Source organism: Gossypium arboreum, chromosome 6 (genome assembly GCF_025698485.1).
Source record: "Gossypium arboreum isolate Shixiya-1 chromosome 6, ASM2569848v2, whole genome shotgun sequence".
NCBI classification, from domain to species: Eukaryota; Viridiplantae; Streptophyta; class Magnoliopsida; order Malvales; family Malvaceae; genus Gossypium; species Gossypium arboreum.
Genome location: NC_069075.1, coordinates 47,803,246 through 47,820,554, shown reverse-complemented (window position 1 = coordinate 47,820,554; position 17,309 = coordinate 47,803,246). Strand labels below are relative to the sequence as shown.

The following is a 17,309-nucleotide window of genomic DNA, read 5'->3' as shown; positions in this document are numbered from 1 at the left end:
GTGTCCTTAGTGAGTTTAGGGTGTTACATCATCATTCAGTGGTGATGATTAAAATTTAAATACTAACAATGCACCAAATATTATTCATTTCTAGAACGCTTCCAAAATAAAAAAAATCCTTGTTTGAGTTTTTCATTTCTTGCCAGCCATCCATTATATTTAGCAATTAAAGAGTGTTGAATAATTAACACGTTTCTTTAACATATCTATAACAAGCATCGGCCGGTTGAGAAACTAACTAGGTTTTATCTAATAATAACAAATACCCTAAAAGAAAATGAATTGCACCCTCAAAATAGTAAATAAAATTAGCTTTAAATAGTAAAAAAATTTAATCCGAAACCCATCTTGGTCCCTTTCCTTCTACTGGACAAGTTTAAACGATTCTCATACATTTATTTTCATTTTTGTCTTTTCTCTGGTTTTCGAAATGGGTTCCAAGGTCTGGCATATGTTCCTTCTCTTGGCCTTGGCAATGGTGGCTGAATGCACCAAATTTGACGAGGTCAATTCGGGTATTCACCATCGGGACAACAACAGTCGAGATTCGTGCATTGGCGAGCACTGTAACATTGAAGATGATATATTCATGGATTCTGAGACAAATATTCGACTACTTGCTGCAAGAAAATACATTTCATATGAAGCACTTAAGAAAAACAATGTCCCGTGCCTCCAACAAGGACGATCTTACTACGAATGTTCCACTGGGAAACCGGTCAACCCTTACACTCGTGGTTGCACTTACGCAACACGTTGCAGAAGGTACACTGCTTAATTAAAAATATATCCTATCACTGATAATCAAATTTGTAAACATATTATATATATATATATATAAGGATATGGAGTTGTAAAGCATCCAATAGTTCTTATCTATATCTCCTTCGATTTCTTATTAATTTCTTTCTTGTTTAAAAAGTAATAAAGAAGAAGTAATCAATTATATTTTGGCTTTAATTTTGATCGAGTATATAAACTTATATTTGATAAATTTTGAATTCAAATATATATGTATCAATGTTTTACTGTATTAGATCAAGATATCTTTAAAATTAGCTGTGTAGTATACAATTATATATACACTCTCAATATATTAAATATAAATTCATATTTTATACGTGTCCATTAGGATTGGTGCAAAAGAGGGTCAAGATGTTAATTTTGTATTGGCTTGAATCCATAGTCCTTCCAGTAAACTGTAACCATGAAAGGTTAAACTTCTGCTACTAATTGACGCTTAATTGTTGTAATAGGTAAAATTTTATTAAGCATTTAATTTATTTATCCACAAAAATATTATTGATCACTAAGATAATTTGGATTTCTATATCCCATATGAAATAACGGAGAATACTAATGCAAAAACAGATCAAAAATATATTAAAAATATAAATTACTTGATGTGTCATGGAACTAACTAAAACTACAATAAAGGCAAGTGCTTCTACTGATAAATAGTATAGTTATGGTGAGTACAAATCTCATATCTACGAGGACTAAAAATACTAGTAATTACCGTTTTCCTATTATTTGATCGACAAATTGGAGTGATTGATTTAAGCTAATATTACTAAATTAATGTAACTAAAGAATTCAATAGAGAATAAATCATAAAAATAATTGAATAATAACCAATAAGCGAAACAATACCTAGGAAAGAATCCACGTAGACTTCATATAGAATTAAACGATTTATTCACTTGGTACATTGATCCGTAGAAATCCCTAATTTATGCTAATATCTCTTTCAAGAGTAAGAGCATCTAACTCTAGGTTAATTAATTGAAATTTCTTTCTAATTAAAACCCCTATTGTCTCACTAACTCGATCTATGGATTCCTTTATTAAATTTGATTCTAATCCAGTAGATTTATGTCTTCCTATTTCTAGGATTGCATGTAACTCCACTCAATTATGCTAGATCTACTTTTAAACAGGGATTTTTTTTCCTCTAATTTAAGCACATTAAACATGAATTAATATCGCGGGAATATTAAAACAAGAGATAAGTGCACATAACTGAGAACAAGAATAAAGTATTTATCGTATAAGACAGAAATCAAATAATAGAATTCATCATGGGGTTCATCTCCTCTAGGTATCTAGTAAATTAGTTCATAATTGCGAATAAAAATGTCTTAAAGACAAAATAACCACAGTAAATAAAGAAAGTCTTAAAAACTTCAAAAGAAATTAAAAGGAGGTCTTCAAGCTTTAGAGTTGGCTCCAATGGTGTTCTTCGAGTTATTTTCTTCAATACTATCTGATGGCTCCCTCTTCTCTTCTTCTATTTGGTATTTATAGACTTTAGAATGCCCAGAAATCTTAAAATTTGTGCTTTTCCACGTATTTGGGATACGAACCGTGAAATCAACACAGCCTGGCACATGGCAATGTGTCCAGCCCGTGTGGCTCACATGGCCGTGTGTCTAGCCCGTGTGGCTCACATGGCCGTGTGTCTAGCCCATGTGGCTCTTGAGATCTACTCCAAATGTCCAATTTCCGCTCATTTTTCGCTTATTTTGCTCCTAAATGCTCTTCTAAGTATAGAAACGTGAATTTAAAGGATTTGGAGCATAAAATTCACCGTTTTGAATAAATATTCATCCAAAAACGTATTAAGAACGAAATTAAAATATATTACTTTTATCACTTATCAAATATCCCCACACTTAAGCATTTACTTGTCAATTCACAAACAATAATGTCTTAAAATAATTCGCAAACAATAATGTCTTAAAATAATTTGCAAACAATCATGCATTGTCAATTCAACTAAAATGACACTTAAGACTCAAACAATCTAAGCTGAAATTTTTAAAGCATGAAAACATAGGTGTCTCCCCTTATTTAAGTAATTACCTTTAATACAAAATCAATAAGAACTAACATCTTCACTAAAGATTCACTCAAAGCCTCAAAGTGTTTAAGGTCCAAGAAATATGCACTCAATAGTCGAACAAGAAATGTCATTACCATAAGCTTGCTTGAAAATCAAATCTCCACCACTATAAAATGAAATGACACACTAATCAAGAGGTCTTTAAGAGGTTGTAATGGGGATTAGGTTAAAGGTATGGGAAAATGGCCAGAAAAGTTGGTTATAATCAAGATCGAGTTGAAAAATTTCCAAGCTAGAAAAAAATCAAATGTTGAATTAAAAGAAATTGCATCAATCAATACTATTCAAGAATAAAAATGAGCTTATCAAAAAAATATGAAATTAACTATTCAAGCTCAATCAACTAATAAATAATTAATAATAAAACTATAGAACTTTTTTTAAGAACAAGAAAAAAAATTTAGCAATTCAAATAAAGGAACATAGGTAGGCAACTAACCAAGTCAAATCTCGACAAAAAGGGAGTCAATAAAATGGAAAAATTTCACAACGAATAAATGGGTCAATTTAATTAAGAAAAGGTGTGTTAGGCTCAACGAGGTTCACAAAGGACTAATTCAAAAGGTAGGTTTTTTACAGGATAAGTGGGTTAAAACCTAAGTGTCTTTATCTTCTCAATATATCAAATCAAATGTGTGGTCTCAACATGCATAATCAAAGGAAGCTCTAGAATAACAAATCAAGTTGACATACTCATAGCCAATAATAAAATGAGCATGAAAAATGTATGCTCTATAGGCTCCAAAATCTCACAAAAAATAATGGTTTTGATGTCAAACTTGCAAATTTAAAACTTCAAGATAATACCTCAATTTAAGGAAACAAACTAACAAAATTTATTTTTGAAAAATAACTTATCATGCTTGACTCTTTCATGTATTAAACTTTAAATCAACCAATACACAAATATCTATAAATTAATCCAAAAAAACATCAATAAAAATCCCAAATCGACAAAAATTCACTCTAATGGAAGTATGAGAAGATTACTTAAATACAACAAATAATTCAGGGATTTTCTAATAATTATAAAAAACAACCTCCCCACACTTAAGATGCACATTATCCTCAATGTACAAACATATATATGCACATAATAAGCAGAATATCAAAACAGAGGGAGAAAAGTGAAACTGCCATGAATATGGATGAAATCGCCAAAATAGTGAAAATCGAAATTGTGGCAAATGAAAATGTAGTGCATGGTTCTGAGCAAACTAATAAGAAAATAAACACAAATAAGGAAGAAGATTAAGAGGTTACAAACTTAATTAGAAACAACCAAAAAAATAAAAACATAGTTCAAAGAAAAGAAATTAAAGAAACCCAAAAAAATAAAAAATAAAAACAAAATAACTAAAAATAAGAAGAAAAATAAAAATAAAACCGAAATGAAAATAAAGAAAACATATAAAGCAAAACAAATCAACGATCGTCATCGTGCGATGTGCCGGGATCGTGAGGCGCAGGCCTTGTAGAATAAATGTGGAGATGCTAACAAATCTGCTGCAAAGTGGCATCAATATTGTCAAACAGCTCAAAACAGTGCTACTTGAAATGGTTGAACTGCTTAGAGAGGTTCGCTAGGGTAGTAGCAGAAGCAGTAGTAGGGTGACTCGGAGGTGGAGGATGAGGTGGATCCTCATGGTGGAAAGGGGCATCATCAGGGAAGTCCTCATAGTATCCTGAGGGTCAGAATGGGACAACGTGTATTGAGGAGACTGTAACACCCCTTACCGGTATCCCAGGCCAGGATAGGGTACGAAGCATTTCCAGACATACATACAATTGTTCAAACAAAACCGATCTATAATATTTCTTTCAAAACAAAAGTCATTCAAACATATGCAGGACTTCTTTTGTATGGACCTACGAGGTGCAAAACATACACCGAAAATAGTTCGGGACCCAATCAGAAACGTTAGAGAAATTTGGGAAATTTTCTTAAATACAGAGTCATAGGCCCGTGTGGAATGGGGACATGCCCGAGTGCTCTTGACACGTCCGTGTCCACAGGCCGTGTAACTCTCTAACTATGACGTCAGCACCAAAATAAGATCATGTGACAGCCCAAAATTGACCCTAGTCGGAATGTAGTTTCGGGACCACAAAACCGAGGCATAAAAATAATTTAAAATTTATTTTGATGCCTATAATATGTGTATGCTCATGTATGACATTTTTTGATGATTGATTTAGTGTTATAAAGGTGAATTTCACTAGAAAGGACTTAGTAGTGAACTTTGAAAGTACGATAGGGAAATGTGTGATGACTAATTAAAGCATGCATGCAAAACAATGGACTTGCATGTCAAATTCCCCTTTTTATAGGTGGTGGCCGGCCATGACCAAGAAATATGGGCTAAACATGTCATGAAACATGTTTTGTTGGGCATTAGGGAGAAATAATAAACAAATAAGCATGGGTAAGAAAAGAATGAAAAAAAAAATGTGTGTGTGAGTGTGGTATCTCCCCCATTGCCGTGAGTTGTAAAGGAAGAAAGAAAAAAATTTGTTCATCCTTTCTTTGAGCCAAAACTAAGGGGGAAGAAGAGATTTTTGCTTCATTTTATTTGTTTAGAAGAGATCTAGAAGGAGATTTGGCTAAACTTGCACCAAGATTAAGGTATGTATGAGGTTGTGCCATAAGATTCATGCATGTTTTTGGTTGCTAGATTGATGTTCTTGTTAGCCCATGGTTCAAATCTTTGTTATGTCATGGGAATGAAATTCGGCCCAAGTGAATATAGTGATAAAGCCATTGCATGCTAAGTGTGAAGCTTGATGATGATGCATGCAAAGATGGATTGTCTACTCTTGAAATTTCTTTGTAGCCATCTTGAGTAAGACATTGAGTTTTCTTTTGTTTAACCATGATTGAAGTTGAAAGGGGCATGATTGTGATGTATTCGCCATGATGCATTCATGAGCATGGTTCATGCTTCTTGCATGTTAGTTAAAATTTGTGTTTTGGATGGCTAGGGACACCTTGAAATTCGGCCATGCACATACATGTATATATATGTTTGCACATGATGTTTTGGTTATGAAGTAAGTGATGAATATGTTTGTTTAAAGAAGAAAATGTTGAAGAATGCTTGTGAAATTGCAAGTACATTCGGCCTAGTACACATATGATGTGGAAATCTTGGAATTTATTGTTGAATTGGTGCAAGTATGACTAAGTATATTCGGCCTTAGGTAGCCTATTGATGGCCTTAGCTTTTCCTTGATGCTTGAATGAATTGTATTGAATTTCTTGATGTAGTATAAAATGTGCATGACCATTGTGTATTCAAGCTAAAGGGTGGCCATATGACCATTTAAACTCCTTGTCATATTCGGCCATAAGCTAGCATAATGAGGTTTTAATAAATTGAATTTGTTTGAATTAGCTCAAGAGCTTAGAGGGCCACAATTGGACAAGGGGAAGGAAAAAGTGATCGAATAGCCGTAAAAGCCGTTCGACAACATCCGAGGTAAGTCCTCAAGAAGTGACCCTACTTGAATTATTTGAAATGAAATATGGATGTGTAATGATTATCGATTTATGTGTGTATGAGTATTTGAATGATACCCGGGCTAAGTCCCGAAGGCGATTATGCTAGTGATTACCTTTGTGTTTGAGCCTTAGTAACGAAAATGAAACATGAATGTCTAATGATTATTGATGTATGTGTGCATGAGCAATTGAATGATATCCGGGCTAAGTCCCCAAGACATTTATGCTGGAAATTATATCCAGGTTAAGACCCGAAGGCAATTGTGCTAGCGGCTACATCCGGGCTAAGACCCGAAGGCATTCGTGCAAGTCGTTCTATCCGGGCTAAGACCCGAAGGCATTCGTGCACGTGGTTATATCCGGTTGTATTCCGAAGAAGCTTGGGCTGGAGGTGAGTGTTGGTTGCTGTAATAAATTCAATTAGTGCGCTCGAAAAGCCCAAAGAATAAGGTATGTTTATATGTGCATTGGAAAAGTCGACATGTTTGAGCAACATTCGCTCAATCGACTAACGAATATCAACTATTGAAGTGGTTGATATCTTGTGAAAGTATATATTGATGAAGTGTGAAGTAAGAATGATTATGTGAATGTGTATTAATGAAATGATGCATTTGGCTATGTGGTGTATTGCTTTAATTAAAGCTGATTTTATTCCTTGAGACTTACTAAGCATAAAAATGCTTACCCGTTGCTTTGGCTCTCTGTTTTATAGATTTTGCTCGATAGCAATCGGATTCGGGATCATTAAAGTCGAAGTCATCTACACTATCAAAGCCTCCATTTTAGTATAATTTTTGGTTGAACTTTGAAATGGCATGTATAGGACTACCCCTTGTCGGTTCAATTGTGTTGTGATGTATATGTGTATGGCCATGCGAAAATGGCTCGTAGAAGTCAAGTACGAACTTTGACCATTTGTGATTTGTATATATATATATATATATGGTTTCATGATGTAATTATGGATTGGAAATGGGAGTGTTGGTCACATGATCAGCCATTGGAATGGCTAAAATGGTCATAGGTGAACCTATGTATGGCAAGACTAGTTGGATCATGGAGACTACAAATAGATAAGACCTACCTTGAAAACAGATGCTGGCAGCAGCAGTGGAGTGGTTTTGAAAAATCACCAAAATTTGTAGGAATGGTATTAAATAGTGAATAAGTTATTTAAATGAACCTTGATGAGTCTACCTTCATATGGAAGAAACGAAACGGTCATAGGAGTTACATGTTAAGAGATATTAATGCTATTGTGAGACAGGGCCAGAACGGTTTCTGGGTCCCCTGTCGCAAATTTAATAATTTACTATAAATTATCCAGAAAGAATCAGGAGTCATGCCTTATATGTACAGATTCCATTTTGAGTCTAGTTTCATAAGAAACAAACGGAACCAGTATTAAAGCCCTGTACAGAGAGATATTAAAGTTGTAACGTGCAAAGGTCAGAGCAGTCAATCTCTGTAACATGGGTGACTTTAACTAATAAACTGTACCAATTGGCCCGACCAAAAAATTCTAGAATTAAATCCATGGATGGATATATGAGTCTAAATTCATGGAAAATTTACGAAAATAGTTTCTGAGTTTTGAAACTCGAGATATGATTTTTAAGGAGACAGTGATGCAGTTTTCCAGCCTGACTGGAAATGTCAAATTGATGGGCGAAACATGTGGATTTGGCTTGTTAACCCCTCGTGTCCAACACCGGCGATGGTCTCGGGTTCGGGGTGTTACAGATCACACGGCCTTGTTACACACCTATGTGGTCAGGCCATGTGGCTAAATAAAAATAAATGATTTTTCATAAAAATAGTGTAGACTTCACATGGCCAGAGCACACGCCTATGTGATTAGGCTGTGTCTCTCACACGGCTAAGACACACACTCGTGTCTTAGCTCGTGTGTTTACTACTGGGCATTTTGACTTATAAAATTTAGGTGTAGGGGACACACGGCCAAATCACACGCCCATGGGGTAGACTGTGTGTCACACACAGCCTAGACACATGTCCGTGTGTCTACCCGTGTGGACAATTTCAAGGCTATTTTCCAAGCCTTTTTGCCACCCTCTAAGGACTCACTCATTTGCATGTTCTCAGCATACAACAATTTACATTTGAACTACTCCAATATTCGAATCCATGATTAAATTATGTCCCTAATGCCTCCATGCACTATCTCAATTTTTACATGCATTTTGTAACACCCCAACCCCAGCCTAGAAGTTAGGCTCAAACTCGGCGTGCCATATTAAAGTGCTTTCCGAAACCCATGTTTTCATTGAAAAACCCTTCTTACAATTTAAAACTTTTGCCATTTAAAACCTTCGATCTCGTTTGCTTATTATTTTAAAACGTGGTTTATTAAAAGTCGTTCTCTTGTAAAATGTTTTTACCTTTAAAACCTTATTTGTTGCATAAGCTTAATTTAAAATAGTTGCAAAAACGTGTTATTTTGAAAAACAGTTGTTGTTTTGGAAAAACTATGTTCTACTCTAGCAATTATAAAACAATATATAAAATTCCAAATTTAAAATCCAGAAATTGTAAAGGGCTTATTACAACCCAAAATATAAAATTCAAATAAAAAGACTATAGCAGAGCATTAATGATCGTGTGGCCACCTCCGAGTTCATCGCGGCTCTAAATCGCCTATGGCTGGGGATTACCTGCACGGTTAGACAGAAGGGTGAGTTTACGAAAACTTAATGTGTAATCCTTTATAATATGAACAGTCAGGCATACAATATGCGGAAATAGACTGGGCCTGAGCCCATCACAGAAACAGTATCAGGTGGCCTTAGCCCATTAACAGAATCAAGTGGGCATAAGCCCAATATAGAATCAGTATCAGATGCAGGTATGCGACAGATATCCAGCCCAGTCCAACCAGTACACTACCCATACCAACCAACACACCATGTGGGGATAAAATCGACCCACCCAGCCAACACACCAAGCTTAGCACCAGTTGCGACACTAAGTCAACAAAACAGCTCAACGCCGTAGATAGAACGGCTAAAGGCCATAAATATCACAACAATGATGCCAGTTAACAGAACGACTATAAGCCATAAGTATTGCAAAAAGATTGAAAGCCTTGTACAGAATGGCTACGAGTCGTACACTTTCTCCGTCAATATTAACCCAACCCTATGCAGGATGACATGTCACAGTAAGATACGTGAATGCAGGATTTCAGGCTCGGTATCAATCATATAACTATCATACATACATCAGTCAACCTACCACTAGGGGTGTAACGAACATCTCGTTAGTTAGGAGTAAAACGATAATTTTACCCTAAGGGTATTTTGGTCATTTTACCAATAATGGGGTCTCGATACTTATTACGACCTCCTAGAAGGTCTATCGTCGCTTCGAGCGACTCAGATAACCTACATGGCCAGAACAGTGTATATGGGCCCAAAACCCGCTATTGGGCCCAAGTAGGCCCATACGCTCATGTGGCCAATTTAGTCTAGATTCACATACGGAATCGTGAGCCTCATAAACCAACTCATCAATGATCACTTATTGAGGATTTTACCCGTGTGGGCCCACAAGGCCATTGGGCCCACGCGGCCCATAATGGACCCAGTCCACGAAAACGCACGTGGTGGCCTCTACAGTTTGCCACCCACGATTTGGGGCTCAGTTCGCCCCACATGTGTTCACACGCTCGTGAGGCCCTAAATTCCGAGATTTTGGCATTTTGGCTTTTCAGCTTTTGCTGCTTCACGGTTAAACAAGGGTGTGAATACACACATTTATCCAACGTTTTGATATTAGAAAGATTTGGTGTACGATTACACACTTTACTTGCGAAGCCGAGTAACTGATCACGCCCAAAGCCTACATTCATTCCAATATTTGGTTAGTCCCATATACTCACTTAACCCAAATAAGCACCATCTCACCCCTACAGCACAAGTGGATCACTAATCCTCCAAAGTCACCGATCTTAACTGATCACTTGTTAGAGTCGTGAATCCCCATGTAATCGCTTCAGATACCCTGCGATACTAGAGAAACCTCCCACTTCGAAAGCCAAAACCGAATAGTGGAAAAGAAAATAGTAAAGATGAAAGCTTGAGTATTTAGCTAGTTGACAGAGGTTGGCGTCACAAGGAAATGAAATGGAGACAATCACCCATAGCAGAATTCGACCAAACCACCCTTCATTACTAGGTTAAGCTATTCGGTGAATAAAAAATAAACAGCTTAGGGAATCCAGGGAGGTAAAGGAATTATGTTCGATCAAAAGAGAAAGCCAAGAGGAGAATAAGATGAATGAGGGGAAAATTCAGCTATTGAAAATGAATTGAAAGAATAATACGAGGAAAGAGGAGAAGTGATTCAGTGCAAGAAAAGAAGATGAAACAGATTCGACCAAAGAAGAAATTAAGGGAAGAAGAAAAGAAGGCTTTTAAGAGAATTTGGTATTTGCTCACTTCATGTTTCTGCAAAATGAAAAACAATTGCAAAATAATCCTAAAAACGAAAAGACCCGAATGGTCAAAAACTTACCAAGATTGGGAGAACAACCGCTCAAGAGGAAAGCTACTGAAACAAAAGAATGATGAAAGACCCCTAAAGTTCCTATACACATTCGGCACCACCAAAGATAAACTCTCAAAATGCTTCCACCCCAAAAACCAAATGCACAATCCCATGTAACCCCAAATTCGGCCACTCATCAAATTCCTCGAAAATCTCTTTAATCCCCCCCACAGTTTTCTCCTTGATTTACTCCAGCTTCCCCCGATTCAAATTCAATTCAACAGCCATGACCAGTTCAAACTTCACCCTTTTACCAAGTCCACAACAACTTTCCAGATTTTCAATCCAATTCAACCACTTACCATCCCCATGTAGCGAAATAATTACATTTTGCTTGCAAGGGGATTCGAACCCTTTCCCCTCTCACATGCTCACACGCCACTTGCCTCCCTGCCACAAGCTCTCTTGTGACACAAAATATCCTTAATTAATTAAAAGGTCTATAGGCCAAAGTCCAGGTTCCTTTCAAATAAAACCAAAATAAATTACAAGAGCTAAAACTTGAACCCAAGCTCCATTACAACCTTAATGACGCCCCAACCACTAGACCACATGCTTCTTTGTGTCATTTTTTTAACACAATAATATAAAAGGCCTACTTCCAAGCATCCAGGGTTCTATTCCCTTAAAATTAAAATTCTGCTAAAGCCTAGGTTTGCACCCAGGACTTCTTCAATACTCCCAGACACTCCTAAATCACTTAACCATCAAAGCAGACAATTATTTTATGCCACCTTCTTGGACTTTTAAGTACAATTTTCTAACCGTTCCCTTGCTCAAGGCCTAGTACTTCTAGGCCCAAATTTCAGGGCGTTACACATTTTATAATCTTTTCATACCAATTCATAACCTCTAGGTTTTTATATCCTTCTTTCCAACCTTACACATTTACAACATTGTTGTGGCTATACTCATTGATCATGGGCCATTCACCAAATAAACATGTTGATTGCGTGATTCGTAACAAGTAATAAATATTTATAATGAAGATCAAACCTAGACTAACTATTATCGCGACGAAAAGGCAAGCGCACCTATCGAACAATAATATAATAATGGTAAGACCGGGATATCGTACCCAAGGGAACCAAAAGTACTAGTAATAACTATCTTTTTATTATCTAGCCTAAGAATAACAAGGTTTGTTTTAATTAACTAATTATTTAAACTAAGAATGCACAGAGAAATGAATTGGGGAATTGCTTTTGAGAAAATCGATTGACTTGAGACAATACCTAAGGAAATATCCATCTAGACTTTACTTCTTATTCTAGCTCCGAATCGGACGATTTATTCATTCAACTTGTTCTGTAGAGATCCCTAAGTTATGTTATTATCTATTCAAGACTAATAACGTCTAATCCCTAGATTGAATAACCTAGACTTTTCTCTAATTAACACTCTAGGGTTGCATTAACTCGATCCATGGATCCCCTTATTAGGTTTCACCCTAATCTGGAAAAATATTGTCACCCAATTTCTAGGCGCGCAATCAACTATGCTTAATTATGACAAATGTACTCTTAGACAGGGTCTATTCCTCCTCTGAATAAGAGCGTGTCTTGAATCAGTATCCTGGGATATCAAAACAAGGATTAAGAACACATAATTAAGAACAAGTTAAATATTTATCATATGATTTAGAAAATAATAACAAGATTCGTCTTAGGTTTCATTCCCCTTAAGTATTTAGGGGTTTAGTTCATAACTAAATAAGAAAACATCTCCGAAGAATAAAGAATACAAAACATAAAGATAACCCAAAACTCCTAAAGGGAAATTGAGAAAAGATCTTCAGTCTTGATGATGAATCCGACTTCTAAGATGGATCAATGGGCTTCCTTGGGGTAATTCCTTACCCCTCTTCTTCGTCTCCCTTTTTCTCCTCCTCTAGGGTGTATTTATAGGCTTTGGAATCCTAAAAACCCTCAAAATTGGCCTTTTCTGAATTGGACTCAACTTGGGCTCAGTAGGGACACGCTTGTGGCACACGTCCGTGTTCGAGCCTGCCAAATTGACACGGCCGTGTGGTCTACCCGTGTGGGGAGGTCCAGGCCGTGTTAATTTCGTAGTTTGGCCTATTTTCTCCGTTTTTGGCCCGTTTCTCATTCCTTTCGCTCTTCTATGCTCTCCTAAGTATAAAACATGAAATTAAAGCATTAGGAGCATCGAATTCACTAATTCTAATGAGAAATCATCCATAAAATGCATTAAACATGGGGTAAAAATATGTATAGTTTACGGTTTATCAAATACCCCACACTTAAGCATTTGCTTGTCCTCAAGAAAAATCCTCAACTCATAATCAAAATAAATTCTCCTCAACTTATAATTCTTATCGATAATATCTCAAAATAATCCATAGGTAAACATACATTGAGAATTCAACTAAAAGAACATAAAAGTTTAAAACATTCCAAGTTAAGTATGTAATCATGCAAACATAGGTGTCTCTCCGCATTTAAGTAATTACCTTTGATTCAGAATATCATAGAGTTTCACATCCTCACTAAAGATTCACTCAAATCACTGAGGTGTTTAAGGACAATAAATGAAGCATTCAATAGTCAATAATGAAAAGTCATTACCATAGGCTTGCATGAAAATCAAATCTCCACCACTATAATTTAAGATGATACATCAATCAAAAGGTCTTTAGAGGGTTGTAGTGCGGCTTGGTTAGGGGGGTGTGGTCACAAGCTGAAAGAAAGGGTTAGAATCGAGATTGAATTGAAAAATTGCCTAACTAGAAAAAGAGTTAATCTTCACTTGCGTACAACAGAGCTTCTTCTCAGAATATGGAATTACTAATATATATACATAGTGTTTTTTTTTAAGAACAAGTTAAATATTCATAGACTAACTTATTACAAACAAGACATAGCTAAGCAATTTCCTCAACTCAAATCTCGACAAAAATAGGGATTAAATTAGGGGGTTTCAACAATAATGGAATAAAGGTTAATATTAAGGGTAATACAAGAAATGACTTATTAGGCTCAAGGGCGTTTACTAGGGGTTAATTGTGGTGGTAGGCTTTTCATGGCATGAGTGGGTTAATCCTAAGTGCCTTAATCATTTTCATATATCAAATCAAATGGTGTGGTCTCGACATACATAATCAAGCAAGTTCTAGAATAACAGTTCAATACTGACGCACTCAAAGCAATAATAAAAGTGAGCATGAAAGAATTAATAGATGGTCAAAAGGCTCAAAAATCTCACAAAAAATTATGGCTTTTCGATGTTTAGACTCGCGAATTCCAATTCAAAGTAATACCTAGACTTTGGGAAACAACCTGTAATTTTAAATTCTTAAAAATCAACTTATCATGCTTGATTCTCTAATGTCTTAAAGTTTAAACAATCAATGCATAAATGCCTATGTTTTAATTCAAGATATATCAATCAAAATCATAAATCAATTAAAATTTATCTTAAATATGATATGAGAGTTTTTCATGAGAACAAGGTGATTATTCAGGGATTTTTCTGGTAGTGACATGAATACCCCCACACTTAAGATGTACATTGCCCTCAATGTAAAAAGATAGATATTATAGTATAAAAATAAGATAGGGGGAGGAGTGAAACTTTCGGTATTAAGAACGGATGATATCCTTGGATTGGCGAGATAAAGTATTAAAGATACTTTGGATGGCAAGCTGGATTCTAAAGGTAAGCCGTTTTTTTTTCTTTTTGAAAAGAAGAAGAAATGAATCTTAAAAACGAATGAATCTTAAAAACTTAAAAAAAGAAAAATAAAATAAGATAATTATTCTAATTCTTTAAGTGGTATGGCCGTAGCACACGCCCGTGCGGGCCTTGGCTCAGCCGTGTTTGTCGCGAATTAAGATGTTGCCACACAGTCTTATCGCACGCCCGTGTGTCTAGGCCGTGTCGCTGCGTGATCGTATCGCATGGCCGTTTGTTAGGGTACCACACTCGTGTATTGTTGTCCATGGCTTAACGGTATGGGCGTGTCTTACACCCGTGCAGAAGAAACAGAATTGAGCCTTGCCCCTGGCACGCCATGTTTTTCTATTCCCACGTCCGTGTTCACCTATCAAGTTTACCCACGGCCATGTCGCACGGCCATGGGGATTTATCACATCCTGTGTTTTGGAGAAATCATGTCTTGCTTCCACACGGCCGTATCACACAGCCGTGTCTCTTCCCCTATTTGGCCATGGCTTTAGGCACGCCCGTCTGCCTGGCTGTGTGTGCTGAAAAGCTTTGCAATTCAAAGATAAAGTTAATTATTTAACGTGGTAGAAATTACAAATAAAGAAATCAAAATATGTTAGTGCTCGGGTTGCGTCTTGAGAAGCGCTTATTTATAGTCTAAGCTCGACTTACCTCTCTAGTGAATGGTCAGGGTGGTTCGAGGAGTTTATACTCCTCATTCTTGCTATCAATCTCATCAAAATAGGGTTTTAATCGAGTGTTTACCTTAAAAGTGCCAAACTTGGAGTGACTCACCTCTACCTTACCGAATGGAAAAATACTGAGTACCGTAAGAGGGATTTCCTCATTCAGTGTGGTAGTGACAATGTGAGGATCTGCAGCATCTAGTAAGACTTTATTGCCAACCTTAAGTTGATTTGGAGAGGTATCGACCTTGTTTTTGCGTAGTTTCGATTTATCATGTGTTCTCGGTTTGTGTGCTCGTCATTTGTCTAACTCCTCTATCCGTAGCCTTCGTTCTTCATGAATGTGTCCTCTATTGTTTCTGGAACATGGCTCATGAACTTCTTTGAAGCTCAATTTTCGCAAAGCCACATTGTCAGTTTAGTAGATTGGTGTGGACTATTACCTTTAATGTCCGATGTGATGCCAGAATTACGAGCTTGAAAGGTGATCGTGTCGTCTCCTACGCGAAGCATGAGCTCACCTGTGCTAACATCAATAATTGTTTTAGCAGTTGCTAAAAAGGGCCTCCCTAAAATCAAAAGGGTGTTATTATCCTGCTCTATGTCTAGAACAACAAAATCAACAGGGAATATGAACTTATCTACTTTTACTAGTACATCTTCAATAATACCTCTAGGAAATCTTATAGTTTTATCTGCCAATTGAATGCTCATCTTAGTTTGTTTAGGTTTCCCAAGACTAGTTGCTTAAACATTTTGTAAGGCATGACGTTAATACTAGCCCCTAAATCAGCTAATGCATGACTTATATCTAAACTATCAATTAAGCAAGGAATTGTAGAACTCCCTGAATCTTTCAATTTGTGGGGTAGCTTATTCTGTAGAATAACTGAGCAAACTACATTTAGATCCACATGCGTTGCTTCATCCAACTTCTGCTTATTTACTAAAAGCTCTTTTAAAAATTTTATTGCATTTGGCATCTACAACAAAGCTTCAATAAATGGTAAGTTAATATGTAATTTTTTCAAAAGTTTAAGAAATTTACCGAATTGTTCGTCTAAACGATCTTTCCTTGTGGCGTTAGGATATGGGATATGAGGTTTATATTCTTCATTCACCGTTTTGTTATGACTTACCTCACTTTTACCTTTGCTCACCATAGTTTCTTGCATCAATTCTAGCTCAGGCGCAATGAATCTTTCCTTATCTTGAGTACTAATTGCGTTGAGGTGTTCCCTTAGGTTAGGTTCAGTATTACTTGGTAAGCTACCTTGTGGTCGTTCGGAGATTAGTTTGGATAGCTGGCCTATCTGAGTTTCAAACCATTGGATCAATGCTTGTTGATTCTTAAGTGCTGTCTCGGTATTTTGGAAATGGGTTTCTAATACCGAGATGAATTTAGAAAGCATCTCTTCAAGGTTCGGTTTCTTTTCTTGTTGATTCGATGGCTGTTGAAAACCCTGAGAATTTTGTGGCTTTTGATTCCCTTGACCACCCCAGGAGAAATTTGGGTGGTTCCTCCAACCTGCATTATAAGTATTACTGTATGGGTTATTTTGAGATCTAAAGTTATTGTTACCCATATAGTTGACTTGTTCCTTTTCTATTGTAGGATTGAAGATTGATATTCTGTATGCACACCTCCTCCACTTGAGTCACACCTTATTACTGGATGTACCTGCGTAGAAACAAGTAAACATCAATCTTTTTATTGAGAAGTTCTACCTGATTTGATAGCATAGTAACTGAGTCGACGTTATAAACACCGGTCATTTTTGTTGGCTTAGTCCTCATGACTTGCCACTAATAATTTTTCAGTGACATTTCTTCAATGAATTCATAAGCCTCTTTAGGTGTTTTGTTGTTGATAGTTCCTCCAGCAGCTGCGTCAACCATTTGCCGAGTCGAGGGATTCAGACCATTGTGGAATGTTTGTACTTGAAGCCAAAGCGGT

At 36.4% G+C, this 17,309-nt stretch overlaps 1 protein-coding gene across 1 annotated transcript; it reads left to right on the top strand.

The window, feature by feature from the left end:
* Positions 1-430: 430 nt before the first annotated feature.
* LOC108485278 (protein RALF-like 19) lies at positions 431-778 on the top strand. The gene has a single exon (XM_017789108.1). The coding sequence runs from the start codon at positions 431-433 to the stop codon at positions 776-778; it is 348 nt and encodes a 115-aa protein (XP_017644597.1).
* Positions 779-17,309: the final 16,531 nt, after the last annotated feature.

What these genes read in the sequence shown, in the direction of transcription:
- LOC108485278 (XM_017789108.1), top strand. Translation starts at nt 431, where the DNA reads ATGGGTTCCAAGGTCTGGCATATGTTCCTTCTCTTGGCCTTGGCAATG.